General features: G+C 45.3%; 1 protein-coding gene across 2 annotated transcripts in view; it reads left to right on the forward strand.

The window, feature by feature from the left end:
• Window positions 1-14,668, forward strand: part of hmcn2 (hemicentin 2) — a 57,490-nt gene extending 42,822 nt beyond the window's left edge. The window contains exons 45-81 of one of the 2 annotated variants that reach the window (XM_020052924.3): window positions 226-350; window positions 464-647; window positions 794-891; window positions 988-1,266; window positions 1,728-1,921; window positions 2,021-2,102; window positions 2,213-2,349; window positions 2,454-2,595; window positions 2,696-2,840; window positions 2,945-3,072; window positions 3,193-3,349; window positions 3,441-3,562; window positions 3,655-3,819; window positions 3,928-4,035; window positions 4,130-4,264; window positions 4,379-4,513; window positions 4,624-4,893; window positions 5,027-5,217; window positions 5,300-5,513; window positions 5,615-5,749; window positions 5,855-6,045; window positions 6,700-6,781; window positions 7,508-7,678; window positions 7,823-7,975; window positions 8,517-8,654; window positions 8,943-9,064; window positions 9,219-9,459; window positions 9,716-9,775; window positions 9,869-9,988; window positions 10,301-10,435; window positions 10,608-10,727; window positions 10,832-10,957; window positions 11,076-11,204; window positions 11,299-11,592; window positions 12,052-12,171; window positions 13,437-13,563; window positions 14,090-14,668. In XM_020052924.3, the coding sequence (XP_019908483.3) occupies window positions 226-350; window positions 464-647; window positions 794-891; window positions 988-1,266; window positions 1,728-1,921; window positions 2,021-2,102; window positions 2,213-2,349; window positions 2,454-2,595; window positions 2,696-2,840; window positions 2,945-3,072; window positions 3,193-3,349; window positions 3,441-3,562; window positions 3,655-3,819; window positions 3,928-4,035; window positions 4,130-4,264; window positions 4,379-4,513; window positions 4,624-4,893; window positions 5,027-5,217; window positions 5,300-5,513; window positions 5,615-5,749; window positions 5,855-6,045; window positions 6,700-6,781; window positions 7,508-7,678; window positions 7,823-7,975; window positions 8,517-8,654; window positions 8,943-9,064; window positions 9,219-9,459; window positions 9,716-9,775; window positions 9,869-9,988; window positions 10,301-10,435; window positions 10,608-10,727; window positions 10,832-10,957; window positions 11,076-11,204; window positions 11,299-11,592; window positions 12,052-12,171; window positions 13,437-13,563; window positions 14,090-14,474 (5,860 nt within the window). In that variant the 3' untranslated portion in view covers window positions 14,475-14,668. The remainder of the gene's footprint in view (window positions 1-225; window positions 351-463; window positions 648-793; window positions 892-987; window positions 1,267-1,727; window positions 1,922-2,020; window positions 2,103-2,212; window positions 2,350-2,453; window positions 2,596-2,695; window positions 2,841-2,944; window positions 3,073-3,192; window positions 3,350-3,440; window positions 3,563-3,654; window positions 3,820-3,927; window positions 4,036-4,129; window positions 4,265-4,378; window positions 4,514-4,623; window positions 4,894-5,026; window positions 5,218-5,299; window positions 5,514-5,614; window positions 5,750-5,854; window positions 6,046-6,699; window positions 6,782-7,507; window positions 7,679-7,822; window positions 7,976-8,516; window positions 8,655-8,942; window positions 9,065-9,218; window positions 9,460-9,715; window positions 9,776-9,868; window positions 9,989-10,300; window positions 10,436-10,607; window positions 10,728-10,831; window positions 10,958-11,075; window positions 11,205-11,298; window positions 11,593-12,051; window positions 12,172-13,436; window positions 13,564-14,089) is intronic. The other variant, XM_020052925.3, reaches the window with a different exon arrangement.
• The last annotated feature ends 1,549 nt before the right edge of the window (window positions 14,669-16,217 follow it).

Here is a 16,217-nt window from a genome sequence, read left to right on the forward strand (position 1 = left end):
TATCCAGGAGGTGGGAGGGATTTCAGCACTTTAATTACATAGTGTGTAAATTAAAGGGTTTTCAGTGTGAGTAGGTGAACCACATCTATGAAGCCTGTTCGTCACATGCAAAAGGCAAGCCTGAATAGCAACCACTAAGGAGTGTATAGAAATTGCGTCGGAGATACATACATCTACCACATTGGAATCTAGCCCTTACTGATCCATGTTTGTCCGGTGATACAGTATGGCCCCCGATGGGAGCACATTAACCCTGCGGAAGCTGAGGCCTGAGGACTCTGGGTCATACACCTGTCTGGCTGTCAGCCCTGCTGGCCAGGAGAGCAAGATCTACGTCCTGTTTGTACTCGGTCAGTTGTACAATATCTACCTGTTGACCAAAATATGTCCTGAACAAATTGGTGCCGAGCTTCCCAGAAGCTATCTGGATTCTTGGTAAAAATGATTGTGTAACGCCTCACAGTGCCCCCCTCTATCTCGGGTGAGACCAGTGCCCCCAGAGAGGTGCAGACCATCCAGGACAGTGTGGTAACCCTGGAGTGTCAGGCAGCCGGTAACCCTTCACCTCAGATCAGCTGGCTCAGGAATGGACGCCCTCTGCAGCTCTCACCGCGTACCCGCCTCCTTTCTGCAGATACTGTCCTCAGGTCAGATTCTTCACATGGCAAATGTCAAGTTTGGTTTTCATACTATACCGCCTACAAAAATTGTTGTTTAAGTAAGTGTGAGTTTCAGATGAGTTAAATTCAATATACGTTATGCTATATGTGTTTATGTATGCGCGTGTGTGTAGGATCTCTCCGGTGAAGTTGTCAGACTCTGGGATCTACACATGTGTGGCACGTAGCCGCGCTGGCCTTGCCGAGCTCAACTATGATTTACAGGTTCAAGGTACTAACTTACAGTGGCCTTTTGATGATACGCTACTTAGCTGTAACAGCCGTGGCTGCTGTGTAACCGACGTCTGTGCGTCTCTCTCGGCGTCAGCGCCTCCAGGCGTGGACCACGTCGAGCCCGTCGAGCCAGTCACAGTGGTGCGGGGCTCCTTGGTGACGCTGACCTGTGAGGCGCGGGGTGTCCCCCCTCCCTCCCTGACGTGGCTGAAGGACGGCCAACCCCTGTCCCTGCACCGCAACCTGCTGCTGGACGGCCGGGAGACGCGCCTCCAGCTGCATGAGGTGGGGCTCCCCGACAGTGGCCTCTACAGCTGTGTGGCCAGCAACCAGGCTGGCAGCAGCACCAAGAGCTTCAACCTCACCGTGTTAGGTGAGCAGCAACGGCCCAAACGTTTTTCACTCACCCACCCGTCACCCACGCACAGTTGCAAAAGTGAACGCTCCACTAAAGCTCCATTACAGCAGTTAAAGGGGAGCCCCATTAGCAGCAGATGTCAGCATTTACGTGAGATGCAGTTATATATAATCACAGCTGCGTAATGGAGTAATGGAGAATAATGTGTAATGAGTAATTTACTGAACTTGTTGATGAATGCAGGTAAACCATCAAATGTAGCCGTGGTATTAGCATATAAACAGTTGTGTAATGATGGAATCCATGTGCTGTTCTTAATAACTTGCCTGATTAAATACAAGGAAATACAATTTAAAAAAACATTTATTACCTAAACAAATCTGTGTTCTCAGCTTGAGCGGATGGGGCTTTGCTAACATCATGTTAAAATGTGTCTTCTTACGTCAAACCAATGATTTGTGATTAATCCGATGCAGAACCTCCGAAAATCTCAATGTCCAGTTCTCCAGAGGAGTTGATGGTGGCTGTGAACACTGCCCTGGAGTTGGAGTGTGTTGCAGAGGGGGTCCCCCCTCCTATCCTCAGCTGGCTCAAGGATGGGCGCCCCCTACAGGAAGATAGTCAGTTAGTGCAGGAGGATGGACATGTTCTGAGGATTGCCAATGTGCAAGTGAGTCACCCACCTAATGACGCAACGTTTGGGAGACATTGAAACCATGTTTCTGTATCATAGAAAACACCAGATAATACGGGTGAAATGTGTCCTTAGGTGGAGGATTCTGGTCTCTACACCTGCCTGGCTAGCAGCCCAGCAGGTGAAGATGGAAGGAACCACTGGGTCCGTGTTCAAGGTGGGGCACACTTTTCCTAGCCCTTTTTGATCCTGCCAGTAGATGTTAAGGTCCCGGTTAATCAAATCCTGACCCTGATTATTACCTATACTGGTGTCTCCCTGCTCCAGTACCTCCAACTGTTCATGGTTCTAATGAGGTCAGAACCTTGTCGGTCCCGGCCAAAGGACATCTGACTCTGGAGTGTCAGGCTGACAGTGACCCGGCACCTGACATAGAGTGGTTCAAAGACGACATGAAACTACAGGTCAGACTAGACGTTATTGAAACAGAGGCTGGCATGAATCCCAAAATACCGTTTATAAAATTAAAACATTCCTAAATTTCTCTGCCTTTTTACCCTGGTCCCAGCTGGAGGGTCGTATCCAGAGTCTGGCAGGCGGTCAGTATCTGGAGATCCAGGATGTCAGAGCTGAAGACAGTGGCCAGTACAGCTGTGTGGTCACCAACATGGCCGGAAGCACAAGCCTCTTCTACACTGTGGAGATCCACTGTGAGTTGGCAGCACGGCCAGTTAGAAAGAGTTAGAAAGAGGATTTTGATCATGTATTTGGTATATGAAGTAATTAGAGTTGCAATCAATTTGAACACAGTGCCACCCGTCATCAGAGAGAGCAGCTCTGTGGTCACTGCTCATATCAATCAGGATGCAGTCCTGCTCTGTGAGGTAGAGGGGTACACTTCGCCTACAGTCCTGTGGAGAAAAGATGGTATCCCTATAGGTCCAGCGAATAACAAGTAAGACATTTAGCCGATGAAGGTTATTCAGTTACCGTAGCAGATGTATCATAGCAGGTTTGTAGATTGTCCAGTGAGCTGACTGTATGTGTTGTGTGTCCCAGGTACAGCATACTGCCAGAAGGCTCTCTGCATATTAAGGCTGTTCAGCTGGTTGATTCTGGCAACTATTACTGCACGGTGTCCAATCAGGCCGGTTCAGATCAACGTGGGATGGAGCTGCGTGTGTTTGGTAAACACAACTCCAAGTGAACCGAATCACTCTTTTCTTTTTACATGAACATTTTGCAGCAGACACTCTAATCTAGTCAGATTTAATTGTAAATACAGTATCTCTGCCTCATCTCTCTAGTGGGTCCCACGATTAGCCCTGGTCCCTTCAATGTGACAGTGACTACAGGGGTAAGAGCGGTGCTGAGCTGTGAGACCACAGGTTTACCTGTCCCTAAGGTAACCTGGAAGAGAAATGGCACTCCGCTCGACACCAACCAGCAGCCTGACACCTACAGGTACGTGAAGCAGAAGCGTCTGTCCTCTGTGAACTATAACGCAACGCATGTTAAAGCAGAAATGAACTAGTTTTCATTGTTTTGTTTCAAGGTTACTCTCCTCTGGATCTCTGGTCATTTCCTATCCATCCAGTCAGGATGAGGGATACTTTGAATGCACAGCGACGAATGAGGTTGGAGAGGAACGCAGAGTCATAGAAGTCATCTTACAAGGTGATGATGCTTTGGGGTCCTGATCAGACGTTGGTGAAAGTCCGTATGATCTAATATAATAACAGACTGAGATGTCCTCTCTCGTAACTCAGTTCCGCCCACCATTGAAGACGATGTCACAGCAGTCACGGCTATTAAACTGGCCCCTGTGGTGATGCCGTGCCATGCCCACGGCCGCCCGGAGCCCACCATCAGCTGGACCAAGAGTGGAGCTCAGCTGGGCGCCCGGGGAGGGAGTTACCGGGTCCTGCCGACAGGTACTGTGGGTACAGCAGCCGTTCGGGGGTTGGCATAGTGTTGCTGCCGTGCTGTGATCCTGGCAGGTCAGTACCTTGGCCTTCATTTCTGTGTTTTGTCGGATCCAGGAGTCCTGGAGATCACAGCTACTACCCCCAGTCATGCAGGGAGGTATACCTGCTCTGCCCGGAACCCGGCAGGGGTGGCCCACAAACACATCACCCTGACAGTGCAAGGTGGGTGCTGGGGTGTATTGCGGCGGGGGACATACCGACCGTCAGTCTGTGTGTCATAAACACTGTGAACGGATTTGCCGTCTTCCCCCCTCAGAGCCCCCTGAGATCAGTGCCATGACAGAGGAAGTACACGTTGTGTTGCATCACGGGACGGTTCTGCCATGCAATGCGCAAGGTTTCCCCCGACCATCAATCACTTGGCAACGAGAGGGCGTTCCCATATCAACTGGTGAGAATTAATAAAAAACGCTTTACCTCAGATATCAAGGCAGAATATTAAGGCAGTTTACAGTTATATTCCGCTGCTTCTGAATAGGGAAACGTTCTTCCTACGACTCCTCAGGTCACAGGCTGGCTCTCTTATCAAACGGAGCTCTGAAGTTCTCTCGAGTAACACTGGGTGACGCGGGCACTTACCAGTGCCTGGCGCAGAACGACGCTGGCACGGCAATAGGAAGGACACGGCTAGTGCTGCAAGGTCATTATACACCTCTACAGTTCATACACAGTTTGTCCAAAAAGCACTTCTTGAAACTTAGTTGGGTGATTGTGGCAAAGGTTCAACTGTGTGTGTTGGTGTTCCTTCAGTTCCCCCGGTGCTGAATGTCCCGCGTGTGGAGTACACAGCTGTGCTGGGCCAGCCGGTGAACCTGGCGTGTGTGGCGGATGGTCAGCCCCAGCCGGAGGTGTCCTGGCACAGAGAACGCAGGCCCGTCACGGAGGGGGCGCACATACAGCTCTTTGCCAACGGCACACTGAGGATCGCGGCCACTCAGCGCAGCGATGCCGGCCTGTACACTTGCTCGGCCAAAAACCTAGCTGGAAGGGCCAGTCATGAAATAAGGCTTGTCATAATCAGTGAGTAGATAGGAGCTAGGGGCGTTATTTTGTGAGATATCATTAAACGTAATTTCACCTAACGTGAGGATTAACTGTGTATCAGAATGGGGCCAGTGTTCTGCCAGTAACAGACAGTGTCTCTTTGTTCTAGTCCCGCCTATGATTCCCACTGGTCAGCCGGAGCTGTACGTCATCCAGGGCTTTCAAGCCTTGTTGCCATGTGCGGCTCAGGGGTTGCCAGAGCCCAGGATATCATGGGAGAAGGACGGTAAAACAGTGCCCAACCTGCCGGGCAAATTCACTGTGCTGAGATCAGGGGAGCTGATTATTGAGAGGGCAGAGGTCAGACTTATTTCTATTTAATATTCGATTACAGTCGATGTGTTTAAGGTTAAAGCTCCGACTAACGTTATGGCCCTTGCAGCCAGGCGACGGTGGTGTGTTCACGTGTGTGGCCACCAACACGGCAGGCAGCGTGAAACAGGACACCCGTCTGTCCGTCAACATGAGGCCCGCCTTCAAGGAACTACCCGGGGACGTGACCCTGAACAAAGGCCAAAATCTCAGCTTATCCTGCCACGCCCAGGGCACTCCTACACCTGTCATCTCCTGGACTGCTAACAACAGCCCCTACCAAGGTACCTCACCGCCCTCCACTGGCTCCATATTCTGCTATGGAGTCGCAGTCGGAGAAACTTAGAATGATCTGGATAACTGCAATCACGTTTCTCCCGGTCAGGTTTTAGTGTGGATGAGGCTGGCAGGAGCTCCTTGGTCATAGAGAATGTCACCAGGGGTGATGCAGGAACATACGTGTGCCTGGCTGAGAACAGCGTGGGCACCATCCGAGCACTCTCATTTGTCCGCATCAGAGGTGAACATTTTCTGCACCTCATGGCTGAAGTTTTGACTTTGCGCCCTGTAGTTGTTTTCGGTGACGGGTCTCCACAGTATGTGATGTGCTATGGTCTTGTCTCAGAACCTCCAGTACTGAAGGGAGAGGCCCACACCAGCCAGAGTGTGGCCCAGGGTGGTACTGCCATGCTGGATTGTCCTGTCCACGGAGACCCCAGTCCTGTCGTGCGCTGGCTTCGCGATGGCAGACCTGTCCTCCGATCCCTTCGCTTACAGCACCTCCATAACAGCTCGTTGGCCATCTACAGCATCACAGTAAACACGCTATGCCGTCTGTCTTCCTCATAAAGTCAGGATCCTTTTATCCAGTGTTAGTTCCATTTGAGAGTTCACATTTTGAGAATGAAAGTGTCTCCAAACGTGAAGAGAGTAGACATATGTATATTTTCTCACACAAGAAATGATAGAAGTCAGCTTAAGTGTCAGGGGATGGAGCAGTGACCATCAATCTGCATTCCATCTGCAGTTCTGAGTCATGGGACATTGGCTGACCTAACTGGTGTGTAATTCTTTGGCCTAAACCAGATTGGAGTAAGATAAGTCAGAGACTAACAGCATTAACTAAAGATAGTAACTTAGGGAAAGGGAGCTCAGAGATTAATGTCCTAGGCCCTCCCCTTGTCTGTTCTGTTGTGCTACCTGTAACTTTGTTACCTCTACAAATGATGCTGTTATACCAAGCCTTGCAGCTGGCACTATGTCAAGGACAAATGATTCCCCTTTCCACAGAGAGCTTTAATGTGATACTTCCCCACTCTCTGGTGTTATAATGACAATGATTGTAAACAAATGATAGGGTTAAGGTCCCCAAAAGCAAATCAATCCTCATATTTTAGAGGGAAAAAATGAATGGGCTTGTGTTGAATGTGTTTATGCTCTAATGTGTCTACCTGTCCCCATCTGTGTCAGAGAGTTGATGCAGGGGAATACCAGTGCGTTGCCGAAAGTGAGGCTGGAGTCGCTGAGAGGACCATCTATCTTAAAGTACAGAGTAAGTGAGTGGGGGAGTGTTAATACAGTGACACTAATGTGTACATATATTTCTGTAAAGAAATAAATATGATTATTCTTAAAATGAGATCCTCTAGCTCAATGGTTTTCATTAATTTTTTTACATTTCTTTAATTTAATTTTGATCATGAACATACAATTTTACAGAATGTAATTGTTGGTAAACTATTTTACAACTATATCTAAATATTTTCAACAAAGAGCTACTTAGCAGTGCTATACAACACATGTTGTAGTCTTAAACAAGTCCACTTTAACATTATGCATCAATAATATGAGCAGTATGGATGTATTGACAGATTGAAACAAATGTAAATGACTAATATATAGACTAATATACAATAAATGTATTAGCTATATATATATATAATAATAATTAATATGTATATATATATATATATATAAATGTATATAACTAATACATTTACTGTCAATGCAACATAAAAAGGAATCCTTTGTAGCTCAGTTGGTAGAGCATTTATCTTGCTTTGCAGAGTTGCCAGTTTGATTCCAAAAATGTCTGCCCAGTCATGTTAAAAATACAAATATTCTAATGCAAATTTTAGATGGCAACACCAGATACGAACCCCTGCTTTAGATTCATTAGACCAATAATTAGAACAAATTAATAACAAAACAGCTCAACTCAACTGGAGAGAAAAAGAAAACATTGTTTATCTCCTCTTCCAAATATAATCTATCACAGTTAATGGAGGATACTCTAACTGGGAGGAGTGGGGCTCCTGCAGCGCCACCTGTGGACGAGGGGTCCAACAGCGAATCAGGTTGTGCAACAATCCAGAGCCGGCTGACGGGGGACGATCATGTGGCGGTCCCAGTTTGGACTCCAGGGAATGTCAAACGGGACTCTGTCCAGGTAGGGTTTTTTCAGCTGGTCTTCTGTCACGCCAGACAAGAGAAATATACGATCTAAATGGAAATGTATAACTACAGCTGCGTGCTTAATACTAAGAAGACCTGTCCTCTCTACCCCGTCTCCCTCTGGGTTTGGTGACTGAAGGGGAGGCCCCTCGTAAGGCAAGGGGGAGTCTGATAGGGATGGTGAATGAGAGGGAGTTTGGGGTGTCATTTCTGGAGGCTAACATCACAGATAACCTAGAGGAGAACACCAGCACTCTGCAGGCCAACTTGGACAACATCCCCCCTAGTGTGGGTGAGTAAGGGATGGGGACAGATGTCTTACATCAACCAGTAAGAACCTGGTAGAAATACCAACTAAGTAAGCAACTTAATTTATTTTAGGTTCCGCTATGCATTATTTTGATGTTCCGGTTCAATTTGACACATTAAGTTAATCTTAATCTAACAGAACTTTCATAATGTTGAATGGATCTTAATAAATAAATAATGAAATGTTTTTGACAAATGCATCAGTTATCTTAATCTGATCAATAAATTTTTTATTTGTATCTCTCTCAACAATAGTTGAGAAAATGTTTTTTATTTCTTCTGTAAATATATTTTATTTACAGATATATTATATTATGGTTTTGTACTAACCTCTTTTTATTTTTGTACCTGTCAAGCACCTTGAAATGCTTTTCATTAACTAATTGTGCAATGTAATTTAATACATTTTTTACCAGTCTGAGACCTGTAGTAGACAAAGTATAAGAAATGAAGGCTGTGTGGAAAAATGTATGATTCAAAACAAATTTCAATGAAACTGTGGTCTTACTGCTGATGTTTTGCAGGTCCCTTGCTGCGCATGCTGGTGTCTGTATTTTCTCCCATCTACTGGACCACAGTGCTCCAGACCGGAGCAGCCAGGAATGGCTACTCACTGACCCAAGGCTCATTCAGACAGGAGTCCCAGCTGGAGTTTGACACAGGTCAGAAATGAAAAACAGATACAGTAACATCCTGGAAAATAACCATAATAAATATTTACTGTAATCCCTTGTAGGTGCTGTTTTTTAACAGATTTTTTCTTTCCTTGTGTGTTAGGGAACCAGTAGAGGGCAGTGTTTTCTTTTAATGCAGTTTTTTTGTTGACTTTATTTTTCCTACTTTGAGCAATTTGGTTTGCGGTTGTATAAAAAAATACATAGATAAAATCAAACAAGAAAATCACACCAGAATACCAGATATATGTAAACACAGAGTTTATGTGTTTCTAGGGGAAATACTTCGGTTAACCCATGTAGCCAGAGGTCTGGACTCAGAAGGGGCTCTCCTAATTGACATTGTTATCAACGGCTTCATACCTCCAACATTATTGAGCTCCCATCTCAATCTGCAGGTGTGTACTAACTACCAATCTCATCCTAAGACCTGCTCAAGAGGCAGACCATGACTAAACATGACAGTCTGTCTCTTAACTAACTATATTATATATATCATTTTTTTTACAATCTCTCTCTAATCTAGATCTACTTTGGTTTTGTGTCCTTTAGGAGTTTGATGAGTCATACGTGCAAACAGGTCCGGGGCAGGTTTACTCATGGTCATCCCAGGCTCACCAGAGAGCGGGCAGTTCTGTGGTTCTGCGCTGTAACCACTCCATTATCTATGAGGGCCAGGAGGAGCGCCAGGGGCCGTTGTTGCAACTGCTCAAGGTGTCCCAGATGAGTGGCATGTATAGCGTGTTCACCCTTAGCCTGGACTTCCAGATCACTGCATCCCTACTCCTACCAGGTCAGTGCAAACCATGTGTGGGATCAGTTCCTATCCATTCTAAAAGAAAACTTAATCCCAATTGTGAAATTATCTTGACTGAAAAGCATAGATGGTTATTTGGATTTGTACTTCCTGAAATTAAGCAGAACTGAACCAAACCAAAAGTGACAGATACACAGTCATTTTAAAGACACATTCATTTTTTAGACGCCATTCTCATAAGTTATATTGTGATGAATCTTCTCATGGCCTGAATGCATTGCTCTGTTGATAGATGGTGATGGAGAAATGTGCCCAAGAGGTTTTGTCCTGGACACAGCTTCTTATTGTGCTGGTAAATGTACCTTTCGTCAATCAATTTAACCCTCTTTTTCCTTTATGAAATGTCATTCAATCTTATAATAATTTGTATCTTTTGAAACTTTAGATGAGGATGAATGTGCTGCAGATTCGCCTTGCTCTCATTCATGCAACAATGTGATGGGTGGCTTCTCCTGTGCCTGTCCCTCTGGCTTCTCCATCTCCCTAGAGAACAACACATGCCAAGGTCAGCCACAGGGTGTCTTCATACTAAAGGCTGTGCGCTTTATTACAATATTTTACATATCCTAATTAAATGCGTTACAGTAAAATATCAGTCTGTATAGCGCTTTGATATCATGTTTAAAGTATTCCGAAATATATTGTGACTATAGTTGCCCCTCACTGGTGTAAACACTCAGCTGGCTAGCACACACAAATATTTGCTTCTGGGTCAAGAGATACTCTGAACTGATATTGATGCTGTCAATGTCAACCTACTGTTATTGTAGAATGTATCCTTCTGTTCCTCTTCACATTTTGGGGGACCTCTCTGCAGATATTGATGAATGTGCCCAGGGCTCCCACATGTGCCACTACAACCAGCAGTGTATGAACACAGTTGGCACATACCGCTGCCAGGCTAAATGTGGGCCAGGGTTCAAGCCCAGCGCCATGGGAACCAGTTGTGAAGGCAGGTCGATTCATAACAAATTACCATATTTTCCCCCTCAACTGAATAATGTACATGCTAAACCATGTAGAGGTTCATCCTGTAATAATAGATACTTGTTTTGCTAGTAATAATAATAGTACTAATAAAGCATATTAGTAACAGAGTTTGACATGCGATTTGTGAGTTTCAGATGTGGATGAGTGCCAGGAGTCATCTCTGTCCCCGTGTCATCAGCAGTGCTTAAACACCCTGGGCTCTTTCCGCTGTTTCTGTAGCCCTGGATACCAGCTCTCTGGCCACCGCTGCCTGGGTCAGTGGAACCTGCAACTCAAGCAAGGTTTTCGCACCAGCTTCTTACGGAAGCAGTATATTAGCTTATGGAATTCCTAAGCCCGTATGCTTGTTCGTACACAGACATCAACGAGTGCAAACGGAACGTGTGCCCAGCTCACCAGCAGTGCCGGAACACGGAGGGCGGGTACCAGTGCTTTGACAGCTGCCCAGCTGGCCTGAGAATGGGAGAGAATGGGGCCTGCGTGGGTATGATGCCATTCACACCTAAAAGTTATTTCCTTTTGACTGTGGTTTCATGCAGGTGCAACTTGAGAATGCTGATCCAACCACTAAGCTCTGTGTTCTTCAATGTCGTGCGTCACAGATATCGACGAATGCCAGGACGGGAGCCACATGTGCCGATACAGCCAGATTTGTCAGAACACCATTGGGGGGTATAGCTGCCTGTGTCCCAGGGGTTACCGGTCCCAGGGAGTGGGCCGTCCATGCCTGGGTAAGACACTGGCACAGACATGTCGTACAACAGTGTGCTACTGCGCAATGAAACATTGTTATAAGGAGTGTCTAAGTCTAGTTTGACCTTTTAGACGTTGATGAGTGCCAACAGACCCCGAGCCCCTGCGCCCACCAGTGCCGTAACGTGCCAGGCAGTTTCCGGTGCCTCTGCCCACCAGGCACTGTGTTACTGGGGGATGGACGGTCCTGCGCTGGTCTGGAGAGAGGACAAGCCTTCTCGAACGGTACCTCGGTCAGAGCAAGACTGCGCCCGCAGCTGGTGTCGTCGGCGGGTAGGCCCATACTCTCTCGGCATCATGGGGTGTCTCGAATCACCAGACAGAGCTGTCCAATAGGCTACACCAACAGAGATGGCACATGTGTTGGTAAGAAATAAAAGTTGCTCTGGATGTTTTTTCCAAAACAGACATTTTGTTACTGAATGAACCCCTATCACCAAGGAAAATCCAGTTTTTTCATCTAAATAACTCTTATGTTGGAGAAGATATGATTTCTTTGAATCACTGTATGCAAATGTAGAGTGCAAAATAGTTGAGTCTGGTACCTCTGGTGCTATCCTTATCATGTAATTTCCTGTCTGGTACCTCTGGTTCTAACCATATCATGTAATTTCCTGTCTGGTACCTCTGGTGCTAACCTTAGCATGTAATTTCCTGTCTGGTACTTCTGGTGCTATCCTAATCATGTCATTTCCTGTCTGGTACTTCTGGTGCTAACCTTATCATGTAATTTCCTGTCTGGTACTTCTATTGCTAACCTTATCATGTCATTTCCTGTCTGGTACTCTTTGCGCTAACCTCATCGTGCCATTTTTCTCTGAACAGATGTGGACGAGTGCTTGCTGAGGAACCCCTGCCAACATGAGTGCCGAAACACCATAGGCAGTTTCCAGTGCCTTTGTCCTCAGGGCTACCAGCTCTTGTCCAATGGCAGGAGCTGCAAAGGTATGAAGATAACGTATAATACACATACAGGGAGGGGACAACATAACGGAAACACCAGACTATATGTTAATATCTCCAACCTAATAATGATTAGGGACACCCTTTGCCTTCTGAACAGGCTCTATTTAACCTTAAATTCTGTCATACAAGTCCTGAACTGTTTGTTGCGGGACATTGCACCATTCTCCAAGAACAAAAGCTTTGAGTACTTTGGGGGACGAAGGAGGTGGAACTCTGCACTCTGGTCTCCAGAACTTCCCATAGATGTTCAATTAAGTCCAGATCAGGTGATTAGGCAGGTGTTTGACGTCGTCCTGGTGTTCATAAAACCGGCATTGAATTTGTTTGGCAGTGTGTACGGGTGCGTTATCATCCTGGAGTATTGGAACATCCGGAGGGAACAGTGTTTGCACTGTAGGATGCACCTGGTCCTGTAAAATGGACTCATATCACTTGGCCGTTATACAACCATGCAGAGCAATCATCAGACCCCGTGACTCCCACGAGATGGCTGCCAATGCGACTACAGATTCCCTATCATGTTTAACAGTTGGCATTAGACATTGTGGGCTGAAGGCTTCCTTTGTATTTCTCCAAACGTAAACCCATCTGGATGTAGGAAATTGGGTTGAAGATTGGCTCATCAGACCATCACTTTTTTTCCATTGCTCAGGGGTCCAGTTTTATGCTACTTAGATGCAAGTTATGCATCTTTGTGCCTTGGAATTGGATACAATTGGTTTCCGAATGGCATCCCAAACATAAATTCCAGCTTTGTGATGCCCACATGTAGTTTTTGTTGGGACTGGGTCACAGAGGCGTTGATTCAATTCTGTGGTATAATTTTAATTATAATTTTGGGGCTGTACATTTTGGGCATTGAGCAATTGTGTCCATCTATCGCTGTCGGACAGTGTGCACTGTTCCTCTTTGCTGATTGCCGTATGTTGTCAAGATTTTTTAGACTGTTCCCCCCTTGACACATTTTAAAGTTTTGCTGTTTTATTTCATCACTGACTATTTGGCCTCTTTAGTTGCCTCATGTTGCTTTGAAAACTCATATAAGTGCAAATTGTCAGAGCTCTTGTATGGCTGGCACATGTGTACTGCTATTTGACAATTAACCTAATGTGTCTGCAGCTGGGTTTGTAATTGGGACTTTTCCATGTTGAGTCCCCCCCCCCCCTCCCCCCCGTTGATACTACACATGGACCACCCATTACAACTAGGTTTGCACACAAACGTTTTGTATGTCGTGCTTCCAGATATTGACGAGTGTGCGGTACAAAACATCCAGTGTGGACATAACCAGATGTGCTTCAACACTCGTGGAGGATATCAGTGTCTGGACACGCCCTGCCCTACTTCCTATCACAGAGGAGGGAGTCCAGGGTAAGAAGCCACAATCAACACATTAGTGTGTGTTGTCACTAAAAGCTTTTTTCAGTGGTAGGGTATATTACTGCTGCTTGCATGTAACTTTGAAGGATTTTCTGTCATTTATCTCAAGACATACTTCCCTCCCTAGTTTATAACAGGTGTATTCAGTTACCTCCTGCCATCTTTGAGGCCATATTGCTTGTAAAAATGTTAAGAAAAACAATTCAGAATTTTACTGATACTGTATTTAATTTTACAAGATCACTGATTTTATGGTGACATTGGTTTTATATATAGTATACATATTTGGACATACCGATATACTGTATAATCTTCTCTTTAACGTTACTGACCGATACATCTCACCTAATTTAACAAATGACACTGTAAGATTAACCTTTGCAAACATCTATCCTCTAGAGAAATGCATTTACATAGTGCAGAAAAAATGGTTTTCGGTTTATTTTAAATTCAGGGTTGGGAAGTGGCTGATAACAGACAGTATCAGAAACTACGTGTCATTCTTTCTCCCTGGCAGGACATGCTACAGACCCTGCTCTCGGGACTGTGCCTCTGGGGGATCTCCTCTGCTGCTGCAGTACAAGCTGCTGAACCTCCCCCTGGGCATACCGTCAAATCACAATGTGGTGCGCCTATCTGCCTTCTCGGAGGCAGGTGTGTTGCAAGAGAGAACATCCTTCGCCATCCTGGAGCAGGGCAGTGAGGGGGGCCCAAGGGCAGGGGGACACATGTTTGGCATCCGGGACGAGGCAGGCAGGGGCATCATCTTCACCCTACGGCCCCTGCAGAGGTCCGGCCTGGTGCGTCTGAGAGTGCAGGCCACTACCCTCTCCACGCAGGGGCGCATCACGTACCAGACCATCTTCATCATATACATCTCCATCTCCACATACCCATACTGAGCTACAGGCTACAGTTAACTATGGCCATGAGAGACCACAGAACCCTCCCAAGTAAACCTCTGTACATCAGGGCCACGGCCAAGAGGCCCGCGAACACAGAGCAGGCCAGCAAGTCAAGCCAAGGGAGCGCTAACCCTGAGTAGTATGACAAAGGATTTCATTTGGATCATTATCTGTGGTGCGAAGTCAACTGGAATTGAAATGGATCTTAAACTATGGGGACACAGATTTTTTCAAAATCGGTTTATGTAAAGAATATTGACCTTTTGTAAGATTTGTTAAATTAATTACAATGAAAATGAACACTGAACATGCCAAAGATGGTCTTTATGTAGTAAACAAGCTACAGGTGTGGTAATGTTTTTTTTCACCAGTGTTTTTCAATCTTTGAAAAAGAAAATGTTTGACAAGTAAAATAACTGGTGCTATTCTGAATGTACTTGACTGTGTTGAAGTTTCTGACCTTAGCTTTATTCAAACCGTAAGGCAAGAACAAAAAAAGTATTGCTTCCACTGAGCAGAACAAAAAAATCTAAAGCAGGAATTTTAAGACAGTGTGAGTTGTCTTTAAGTAGTAGGGCCACAATTCTTACATCAAAGGAAAATGCCCCATTCTGCTTCATGCGGATTCTGATATAGCCATCCATATTTCTGTTTCAACGTTAGGTTAAAAGCCATGGACACGGAAGTAGCAAAGACATTGTGCTGAACCACAACCATTCGTTGGTAAACCAAAAGTGTACTTGTTGAGAAGTATACACTCAAATGCATCCAAACATCCTCAAACATGCGCAAACATCAAGGAGCGTTTGGAAATGGAGAACCACATTCAATGAGTGTCTGTGAAACAGGAAGAGAGGGTGAAATGAATATATGATATATGCACAATATACATGTGTGAATTAAACATGCAAACACAACGATGATAGAACAAACAAAAAAACAGCTAGATATGGCTGCAGTACTCCAGTGGGGGAATATTAAACTACTGTACATTCATTTTGAATTTTGACTGTGCTCTCTTTCATTAACTGTACAATGAATAAACTTATATTTCAGTGTCACTGTATAAACATGTATTGCAATCAATTCATCCACAGATGTGTTTTGGTCAATTGTAACTATTATTATTGTGTTTTAAAAGTTAGCCAATGAAAAAAAGGGAAAATATTTAATACAATTGTTCGATTTGATCTCAAACAATTGTATTTTAAAAACAAAATGATTAAAAAACATTATTAATTATTATTTATTTTATTGAATGATGCAGATTTTATTTTGTATTTTTTATAAAATCAGAGAGAGGTATGGTTGAAATGAGTGAGCAGAGAAAAGTAGAGACAATAAACAGAGGCTAGTGATGGGGCAGGGAACCATCTTGTGGAGGGTACAGTTCGCACTGTATGTGGCACCATTTCCTGCTAGCAAAGGCCAGTATTTAGCATATGATGTTGATTTTCATAGGGTGAGAAGCTCAGCCATCCGTGAGGAACTCAGAGTAGAGCCGCTGCTCCTTTGCATTGAAAGGAGCCAGTTGAGGTGGTTCGGGCATCTGGTAAGGATGCCCCCAGGACGTCTCCTTAGGGAGGTGTTCCAGGCACGTCCAGCTGGGAGGAGACCTCGGGGTAGGCCCAGGACTAGGTGGAGATTATATTTCGACACTGGCCTGGGAACGCCTCGGGATCCCCCAGTCAGAGCTGGCAAATGTGGCTTGGGAAAGGGAAGTTTGGGGTCCCTTGCTGG

The sequence above is a fragment of the Esox lucius genome, chromosome 13 (assembly GCF_011004845.1).
Source record: "Esox lucius isolate fEsoLuc1 chromosome 13, fEsoLuc1.pri, whole genome shotgun sequence".
Lineage (NCBI taxonomy): Eukaryota > Metazoa > Chordata > Actinopteri > Esociformes > Esocidae > Esox > Esox lucius.